Source organism: Cetorhinus maximus, chromosome 32 (genome assembly GCF_964194155.1).
Source record: "Cetorhinus maximus chromosome 32, sCetMax3.hap1.1, whole genome shotgun sequence".
Classification (NCBI taxonomy): Eukaryota; Metazoa; Chordata; class Chondrichthyes; order Lamniformes; family Cetorhinidae; genus Cetorhinus; species Cetorhinus maximus.
In genome coordinates, this window is record NC_135910.1 from 6,107,540 (window position 1) to 6,118,077 (window position 10,538).

A 10,538-nucleotide genomic window follows, 5' to 3' on the forward strand; every position below is an offset into this window, starting at 1 on the left:
AGAGCCAGTGCAAACTCGTGGCCTCCTTCTGCACTGTAAAGATACTGCGATACCGTGTATCAATACAAGGCTTTCTTTAGCTCAACAGCCGTTAAGTGAAGAGAAGCCACTGGGCAAGATAACAGAAGGTGTCCAGGTCTGTAACCAGAACCACCTTCAGGAAATAAGAGGAGAGACCAGGAAAGAAACCTGTGCCAAAAGTAATAGGTGAATCATTCACATTGTATTGTTAAAATTTTAAGTTGGCACTTACAGGTAAAAAAAATGTGGCTCAGAAACAACTTACACTCAATTATTCCCGTAAATTACGCAATTTGACAAGCTACCTTACCCTAAAATTTGAAGGTTCAGACAGATGTTACCAGAAAGATTCTATTTTCTGATGTAATCTCGGAGGAACGTGTAATCAAATTTGGGGAGGAGTTTCTGGTGAGCTGGTTATTTAAGCCTTTTCTCCTCCCCATGCAACTTGGAGGAGAGCTCAGAAGCAGAATGAAGATGTTGCTCCTGATGTTGATCGCAGCTATGGTCCTGCCTTCTGTAAGTTTACTTCTCATTTTATATGAACTGACATCACTTTCTGGTGTTTCTATTTTGGGTCCTTGTGTGTCCAAATCAGCTGAGGCTCAAAGAGTTAGAAGGTTGTGGGTTCAAATCCCACCCTGTAGGGTTTGAGTGCGTAATTACGGGCTGAAACTCCAGTGCAGTATTGAAGGAGTGCTGCACTGTTGGAGGTGTCTTCTTTCATTTGACATGTTCAGTCAAGGCTTTCTCCCTTCTTCCAGTTGAATGTAACAAATCCAATGACACTATTCCAAAGAAGAGCAGGTGAGTTTGTCCCTGGTGTCCTAGCCAACATTTGTTCCTTAACCAACATTATTAAAAACGTTTATCTCGTTGCATGTTCACTGGCTGAAAATTGGATATTGCATTTCCTTCAAAAAGTACTTCATTGACCCAGAACTGCTTTGGGAATTTCTGAAGATTGTTGTACAAATGGAAGCCTTTTCCATTTCTTAATTGTTAATGTTCCAGTCAACATAACACCTCACACCACAATTAAACTGAACTCCTCTCTTGCTGTTTGTGTGAATCAGAAAGATTTCGTGTCTGAGGGACTGGGGCACTCTTTTGATGCTCACTGTCGGCTTCTTTAAGTGGGGCATAGTACGGGGGATCCTTACCCTATATCTGACCATGCCCTGCGGGAGTGCTCAACGGTGACAATAAGTGGTGGCAATGAGAGGATGCTCCATTTCCCACACCCCTCACTTCTGTATCCTTGATAAAATGGTGGTGTGAGCCAAATTTTAAGTTGCCTGCCTCACACCAGTTGTATTTATGAAAAATAAAGAGCTGTTTATTATATACCATGTTGGTGGTATGTTGCGCTGTAGGAAAAGTTGGACTTGGGTTAATATGCCTCTCCTGCCAAACCCATCGCATCAGATTGCTCCCACTGTCTGGAATAATTCAGGGTGCAGATATTATAGAAGCTTCTCTCTACTCTGGACTCATTCCAGGTTTTAAGTACAGAATCTATAACTGCACCATTGGGTGGGTGCAGGGGGCACTGGGTGAGCCATTTCCTCCTGTTCAATGTGCACGTAGATCACAGGTACATGTAGATCGCACATGTACACCTGTAATATCTGGAGCTCTGACTCTGTGACAAACGCTCACATTCAATGACAATCCACATTGGCAACAGAGCCTCATGAAACGGTCACTAACGTCAACATTTCCCACAGTGACAACGGGGTGTTTATGAAGTGTTAGTGACTGGCTATGATCAACCAGCATTGCAGAACAAGCAGATATGTAAAAAGTCACAGTAAAACCACACCTAAGAGTGAAGTGTTCAAAATTAAGAAGGGTAAACAAGGAGAAACCATCACTATTGTCAAAGGGGTCAGTGAACAAAGGACTCTGATTTAAGGTAAGTCACAAAAGAAACAGGGGAAATTAGGAGAATTTTACTTCACGCAGCGGTTATTCTGATCTGAAAGAGCAGTGGGAGAAGATTCAATAGTAACTTCCAAAAAAAGGAATTGGGTAAATACCTGCACAGGGGAAATCAAAGGGTTAAGAGGGAAGTGCGGATGAGTGAGCCTAATTGAAAAGGGAATGATATCGTGAATACTCTTCTCTGTGCCAAACGATTTTATAATTCTATGAAATTCCTGATAATGCAGAGGCTCTGAACACATGGAGAGGCTCATTTTCCTATTAGGTGGGGGCAGAAAACTGGCAGTAACAGATTGCCTGCACATCATAAACCTGAAAGGTAAGGTGGCCGGGGCATTTAACTGGGCAATGTATATAATTGGCTGAGGTGAACAATAGGAGCAGCGCTTAACTTCCTTGGAGTGGCAGTCAGTGCCGGATTGTCACTCCGCTCCAAGCTTCTCACCTGAAATCCTGTCTCGCCTGACCTTCTGACGCAGGCTGGGCCCGATCCAGGCAGTGCAGCACGCTCTCGAGGCCTAGTGCAACACCAGCTGCATAAAGCAGGTAAATTTAAAGGTCCAGTGAAGTTTAAAGGTCCTTGACAGGGCAGGGAGAAAGTAAGTGTATAAGGTAAGTGGGTAGCATTTGTGGGGTTGGGGGCTCTGGGGGAAGTGGGGGCGGGGGGGTGTGGAGAGGGTTGGGGCTGGGGGAGGTTGGCCTCGGGGATTGTGTGGGAGTTGGCCTCAAGGGGTTGGGTGAGTCAGCTCTCGGGGTTGGGGGGCGGGGTGGGATGTGGGGGAGTCCAGCCTTGGTGTTGGCCTTGGGGGGGCTAGGGGGAGTCGGTCTCGGGATGGTTTGTGGGGGGGTTACACCTCAAGGAGATTTGGGACGGCCAGGCCTTGGAGAGTGGAGTCGGTCCTCAGTTAGGGGGAGCGTGGGAGTGTAGGCCTCTGGGGGAGGCTGGGTCAGGCCTTGGTGGGGGGGTGGGGCCAGGTTGGGCCTTGGGGGCGGTGGTGTTGGTGGGGTCAGGCCTCGAGGGGGCTGTTAGGCCTCGGTGGGGGGGTGGAGGGCCTCATGGACGCGTCTGGCCTTGCGTGGGGCGGAGGGGCCGTGCCTTGGTGGGCTGGTGTCAGATCTGGGGGTGGAGGGAGGAGGGGGGAGTGTCAGGGGGGTTGGGCGTCAGGAGGTGGGTCATGTCGGGCCTTGGAGGGGGTTCGGGTCTCAAGGGTGGTGAGGGTTGAAAGTCGGGCCTGGCTGGTTTGGGGGGACTGAAGTGCCTCTGTGGGGATGGGGGGAGTCCTGTGGGGGTGTAGTCAGGGGGGTGGAGTGAGACTGCTGGGGCATCAGGGTGGGGCTGTTCCATGGCGGGGGAGGGGGTTGGCGTGAGCGGAGACTGCTGGGGGGTCTGGGGTTGTGGGGGAATGCTGTTGGTGGGAGTATTCGGGGGTGTGGAGGGAGCCCCGTGGGTAACTAGTTACCCTAACTACTCCCGTAGAAGTTGGGTAACTATTGATGTAACCCAGTCAGAACCATCCGAAGTTTGCAAGTTAAACTTCATTTTTTAGATGATTCCCAGCATAGGGCAATTGCCCAGGAGAAGTTTGCTATTCCAGGAAAATGCCGTGCAAACCTTACCTTGGAATTTCTGAAGGGGATTCTCCAGCGCATATTTGGAGTACCCCACCGATACTACACTCTGGAGCTCAGAGGTCGTGGCCCATTTTTTTACGAGAGAAGGATGAAACAATGTTGCCAGATTGCGGGAGGGATGCCAGCACAGACATGACGGGCTGAATGCCCACCTTTGGCACTGTAACCATTCAATGTTTCTATGGAGAAGCTCTGTTACCAGCGTGGGGGTGGGGGGTTGGGGTTTAGGAGAAATGGAGCAATGTTACCAGTTTGGGGGAGGGGTGAAGGAGTGTTACCAGTTTGGGGGAGGGGTGAAGGAGTGTTACCAGTTTGGGGGAGGGGTGAAGCAGTGTTACCAGTTTGGGGGGAGGGGTGAAGGTGTGTCACCAGTTTGGGGGAGGGGTGAAGGAGTGTTACCAGTTTGGGTGAGGGGTGAAAGAGTCTACCAGCTCACACGAATGTTAAATTTGTACTAATTTTGATTCCTACACCTACAGCATTGTAACAACGTCAATGGGACAATTAACAGTGATGGAGTCTGTGTTTGTTCCGTGATTTTGCCTGATAGCGAATTTTCTGTTGAAAAAGTGGAATATTTGGAAACAACGTACCAGGAGCTCAGTATCAATGTTCAACGTGAAATAAGCAAGGTACGTTTATTACTAGTAAACTCCATCCTCTTTTAGACTCTGCACTAACAAATTAGTTACTGTTGAAAAAAGAGACATGTCAAAGTTTTTTGTCTTGCACTCATCAGGACACTCACAAGAATACCAACATCAGGGGAAAACCACAATTTATACTGTATGAGAAAAGAGTGCTGATTGGTTGGCAAGTGGACTCTGATTGGTAGAGGCGTTATTATGTTTAGTTGATTAGTTATTATGTTCAGTGTCCGAGAATCAGAGTCAAAGCAATGGTGAGACAATTAGTTGTAGGGCAGTACCAGTCCTGTGATATTCGTGGAATGATACTCATGGATGAAATGTATGGGGTGATTATAAATGGGGGAGCTTCATGATGATATGGATGGGTTATTTATCAATGTGAGATACTGGTCAGTGAGATGGATAGGGGACTTTGTCAATGATATGAATGGGCTGCTGGTCAATGGGGGATAGGGTTCGTGTTACGGATGGGGTATTTATCAATGGGAGATATTGATGGGTGAGATAGATTGAGTATTTGTCAATGGGGAATATTTGTCTGTGATATGGATGGGGCATTTATTATTGGAGACCATGATACATGTTAACATTCAACTCTTAAGCCAACCTCCTCCTTTCTATGGCTCAAATGAAATGCTTGAATAGTCACAAATGTAGAACAGATTTTATTGATAATCAATAGAGGTAATTGTCACAACTAGATACAGTGATTGGCTTTCAGTTTCTATTGTTGCTCTCTGAAAAGCTGATGAAGAGTAGACTCCTTCATATGGTCTATTCTGCCTACATCAAAAGGTACATGTCACAGATAAAACCATGTGACGTATCTATTCCTGAATTCCTTAAAAACAATCTATTCATGGAAACTGTTGTAGTTGCTTAACTCAGACAAACTCCCTGACATGCATTCATTGCAAATTTTGAAGAATTGATTTTATTAACCATTATCTTTCTACATTTGTAGTTAATGTATCCTTTTACCTGTTTTTATTAGCCCAGACACTAAAGTTATACCTTAATTGCTCATAATTAACATCATTCCAGTCCCTTATTTCTCTGCAAAAGAATTCCTTGTATTTAACAGACACTAAATGAAAAAGACAAGCTAGCTTTCCTCTCGCAACACCTCACTGGCCTCCTCTATATCTTGTAAAATCAGTTACTCCATATTACAAGGAAATTTGACTATTAACCCTCGACTTCCCAATGTACGGCCCTCCAGGATATGCATCGACACACCATCTCAGAGAGGATTAATATTTGTCAAGCTCACAAGTGTTTTCATTACAATGTAAGGAATAAGCAAATTAAAATCGGTTTTAATTATTAACACTGGAAAATTTCCATTTAACATTTTCACAGAACATTTTTCCATCCACTTTAAGGCTTTAAATGTTTGTCCACTAAAATTGCCAAAAGATTTTTCTACATTTAGTTCTTACCTGCAGTGGGCGAGGAAAACAATATTTATATTCATTTAAGATTGTTTTGCTGTGAGAAACCTTGTGGATGATTCACTATAAAGTGTTAACTTGTACTCATCACATCAAACCAGAGCTGGTAAATGTGCAGTGTAGTGAGGTGTAGATGGTTCAGTGACTGTGGAGGTGGCTGTAATGTCTGTGTTCACTGTGATGCTCCACTCAGGTGCAGGAATATACGAGGACCCTCTCTGTGCACACGTCCAAGCTGCTGAATCTGACACGACGTGTGGAGTGGATGGAGACCGGAGGCTCCTACACCCAACTCGACTTCGAACTGCTGAAGCTGGAGATCCAAGAGTTGATGTCACTCACCAGTCAACTGAAGATCTCACTCAATGGCAGCAACATCATCATTGATCAGCTTTACAGTGAGGTCAGGAAGAGATAAATAATTCCATTTATTGCACTGTGTTTTTCTGTCCTGTGTTGGTTGAGTATTTTACATCTTTTAGACGCTGGTGAATCACTAGAGGAACAGAGTGTAGAGTGTTCCTGTCCTGGTGGAGGGGAGTAGTTGTTCACAACAACAGCAACTTGCTTTGATAAAGCACCTTTTAAGAAGTGAAACATCCCAAAGGTGCTTTCACAATAGTGATATAAAACAAAACAGACAATCACTGGTTCATCTCTTCTCTCTCCAGCTGTTAACAGGGCAGCTCTAACAGCTCATTTCCAATTCCCATTCATTTTCCTTGAGAATTCCCCAAGGATCAAACCCTGCAGTCACTTCCCTCCTCTTCTGCATATTCTACATGATCAATATCGCCCATAACCAATGGGTCAACTAACAGGTAATACCGTCCACTGATGACAACACCTGGATCAACTTCTCCACCATCTCTCCAGACCCCTCTGTCCTCCCCACTGTCACATTCCCAGGTCTTATTCCCAGTCTTGGATGAGCCTTAATTTCCCTCAGTTAAATATTGAGAAGACTGAAGCCATTGTTTTCAAACCCCGCCACACACCAGATTCCTCACCACTAAAAGGATCACCCTCCACAGGCACGGCAAAAAAACCGGTGGGGTTGGTGAGGAGTGTCTGCAGAGATTTGTTATAATCTTGAGTGTACTGTATGAAAGGAGGGTGCACACTGATTCAATAATAACTTTCAAAAGGAAGTTGGATACATACTTGAAATGGTGAGAGTTGCAGGGTTATGGGGGAAGAGCAGTATAGTCGGATTAATTGGAAAGCTCCTTCAAAGAGCTGGCACAGATATGATTGGCTGAATGGCCTCCTGTTCTGTATGATTGCATTATTCTCTCAGGCTGTGCCAGGCTATTGGCCGCCTCAGCATTCTGTTTGCCCGAGACAGATTTCCATCCCTACAACCTTCAACTTTACAAAGTCTGACTATTTCAAACATTGCCCTTTCTCCACCCCTACCTCTTCCTAAACTCTCATTTGTGCCTTTGTCGCCTCTACCCCAATCCTCCCCTTGTTCATCCTCCTCCCTCCACTTATTCTGATTCATTGAAAACTTGGCAGCTTGCAACCTATCCTGCCCAAAATCCCATTCACCCTGTCCTGACTGACCTGTACTGGCTTTTCATTTTGTCTCCGTGACCCTACCTCGTCCTTCCCTATTTCTCTAACATGCTCCAGCCGTACAACGCACTCCGAACTCCCTCTTCCTGTAATTCCAAGTATCTCCCTCCGCAGTGTCATGCTTTCAATCGCCTGGGTCCTGCTCTCTGGAGTTCCCAAATCCCTCTCCCTCCCTCTCCTCATCCCAGCTCCCACTTGGGGACAATGTTTTCAATCAAAATGAAGGGGTTATCTAACTGACGTGCTTAAGATAATTAAAGGAATTGATAAGGTAGTTGGAACAAAACTATAACGTATGGTGGGGGGAGTCCAGAACAAGGGGGTGTAACCTTAAATTAGATGTCGCCTGTTCAGGGATAATGTCAGGAAGCACTTCACACAGAGGGTAGTGGAAATCTGGAAATCTCTCCCCCAGAAAACTGCCGAGGCCAAGGGTCAATTGAAAATTTCAGAATGGAGACTGATTGATTTTTGTTAGTTAAGGGTATTAAGGATTATGGAACCAAGGTGGGTGGAAGGCAGTTAGGAGACAGATCAGCTCTGATCTAATTGAATGGCAGAACATGCCCGAGAGGCTGAATGGCCCCCTCCTATCTCTGTGAATCCAAAGGCTACTCTCTCTTTAAATGCCCTGTGTATTTCAGATTACGAACATGTCTCAAGCTGTCAACCAGCTGGAGTCGCTTGATAAGCACAACCTGCTGGCACTCCGCAGGGCAATTGTGACGCTGAGGAAACAGCTACAAGACTGTGAGGAGAATCGGGCTGCACAAACTCCTGACTATGGTGAGTTATTAATCAAGGTTAATGCTGGCTGGGTAACACAAGTCTACCAGATAAAGAGGGAGGGATGTCATTCGCTTTGAATTGTTCATCTACTGATGGACACACATTCTCATGACATCACTATAAAGGTGAAGTAAAAATGTTGTAAGAATTTATAAAGAGCTTAAAAAGTATGAGAAATATTTCGCGAACCAAAATGGTTGCAACTGCAATATTTTAAAATATTTTATAGACATTATTGTGCACCTGAGTTATACTGCAATCACTGTAATGCCATAATAATTACAAAAGCACATTGATTGGAAATTGAGAATTAGAATTTGAATAATGTGAATACCCAAAGTTGAACTGGAGCTTACTATTTTTCATACAGGGAGCTGCGATCATGATGGCCTTCTGAATGTATCCGAGCCCTTTGTAGTACAACTGAACTGGAGAGGATTTAATTATAAATATGGTGGATGGGGCAAAGATCCAGCACCAAGCTCCAGTGAAAAGGATGTGTACTGGGTGACTCCACTCGAGACAGACGCACGGACATTTTACTCCTTCAGACTCTATTATTCACAGGATGATTTACTGCTCTACAAAAACCCGACAACCAAAACAGTTCCGTCTTCTAGTTATAATACATACTGGGGACAGGGAAGTGGAATGGTTTTGTACAATAATTCCTTGTATTACAACTGCTTCAATTCTAGGGACATGTGCAGGTTTAACCTGGACACGAACAGTGTACAGAGGCAGACTATTACAGGTGCAGCTTACAACAACAGGTTTTCTTATACAGGTGTCGCGTACCAAGACATGGACTTTGCTGTAGATGAAAATGGCCTGTGGGTCATTTACAGTCCTGAAGCAAATGTTGGGTATGCTGCTATTGGTAAAATTAACGTCACCTCCTTCACTGTGGAAAGGACATGGGTGACTAGGCTGTTTAAACCTGGTGCAACCAATGCCTTTATGATTTGCGGGGTGATGTACGCAATAAGGCCCATAGACCTACGGTCTGAGGAAATTTTCTATACGTTTGATACCAGAACTGGGAAGGAGGGTAGGATTTCTATAAAGATGGGCAAAGTCATGGAGAAACTGCAAAGTGTCAATTACAACCCATCCGACCACAAACTCTATGTGTACAACGATGGCTACCAGTTAGCTTACAATGTGATATTTACACGTGATGAACAGCCAACAAGCGAACAGTAATATTGACAGGTCAATTTTAACAGGGAGCAAACTGACTAACAGGGTCTGGAAATCACTGGGCGAATCTGGCTCCATAGGGGAATTTCTGCACTTGAATCTCAGGTTAGGTTTAGTTGCTGTTTGATACTTTTCTTACCACTGTAGCTTAACCACAGTGTTTTAGCAGGTGAGCTGTGAAGCTGATGCTGCAATGTACGTCTTTGGAGCATTATCCCTACCCAGAATGGGTGAAGTTTTAATCTGCACCATGGCTGTTAGAATGGTTATAGAAATACAAGAGATAGACATGTCTTTTTTGAGGTGTAATTCAACTGAGCTCGAATGTAACCAACACTTCCAAGTATTGGAGAAATGATAGTGACTGTGAAGAGGTTTTCTTCCAGAATGATGGGTAACATTCTGCCTGTGAGAATAATTCTGGGAGTGACAGTTTATTTAATATCTGGACAATTATCCAGCTGAATGGATAAGTGTAAAATCCTCACACAGGGAGAAAGTGCTTTTAATAGAAGACTCATTCCTGACTGTTGCATCAATTCACTTTCCGTCTCTATCATGAATTATTATTGAAGTTCGTTATCAGATATATGGTGACAAGATTTTGTTTGGTGATTTATACTGGAATCTTTGCAAATTTAATAATAAACATCAACATCTACAAAGAGCTGGGTTGTGTTACTAATTGTGCTCCGTTATTCTAAATATCTTCACTTTTTATCCCTTTCTTACCAACTTTAACTCTTCTATTTCCCACTTCCCATTGTGATCATACCATGGCCTCACTGAGAATTAGGCACAGGCTCTTGTTCCTGGGTTTCCATCAATGTGACACTTGATCTCACCCATAGGCAGTAACCAGGAATATCCTGAACTCTCTGACCCAGTCAATTGTCTCTCCTCTGCTTACCATATAGCGCCTGCTGTGGGTACATTTCCCAACTGGCAGTAAACATGAGAAGGGGCAAAGAACAGCAACAACTTCAGCTTGTATTTAGATAGCACCTTTAAAGTAGAAACATCCCATAGCCCTTCACAAGAGTGTTCTAAAATAAATTTAAAACCAAGACACATAAGGCGATGTTAAAGGACTGGTGAGCAATACTTGGTCACAGAGAAGTGTTTGAAGGAGTGTCTTAAAGGAGCAGAGAGAGAGGTGAAGAGGTGAAGACATTTGGGAAGGGACTTGCAGAACTTAGGGCCTAGGCAGCAGTGGGGGTGGAGGAGATTACAGAGGGTAGGGAGGGGGCAAGGCCACAGA

At 44.5% G+C, this 10,538-nt stretch overlaps 1 protein-coding gene across 1 annotated transcript; it reads left to right on the forward strand.

The window, feature by feature from the left end:
• The first annotated feature begins 384 nt into the window (after positions 1-384).
• On the forward strand, positions 385-9,942 carry LOC144671299 (olfactomedin-4-like). The gene is made up of 5 exons (XM_078533109.1): positions 385-540; positions 4,080-4,232; positions 5,898-6,107; positions 7,930-8,066; positions 8,431-9,942. The coding sequence occupies exons 1-5, from the start codon at positions 463-465 to the stop codon at positions 9,278-9,280; spliced, it is 1,428 nt and encodes a 475-aa protein (XP_078389235.1). The 5' UTR covers positions 385-462; the 3' UTR covers positions 9,281-9,942.
• Positions 9,943-10,538: the final 596 nt, after the last annotated feature.

Excerpts from the sequence above, each read along its gene's own strand:
- LOC144671299 (XM_078533109.1), top strand. The coding sequence starts at position 463 with ATGCAACTTGGAGGAGAGCTCAGAAGCAGAATGAAGATGTTGCTCCTG. Across the intron at positions 4,233-5,897 it reads TTCAACGTGAAATAAGCAAG|GTGCAGGAATATACGAGGAC; the intron begins GTACGTTTATTA and ends TGCTCCACTCAG. Across the intron at positions 6,108-7,929 it reads TTGATCAGCTTTACAGTGAG|ATTACGAACATGTCTCAAGC; the intron begins GTCAGGAAGAGA and ends TGTGTATTTCAG.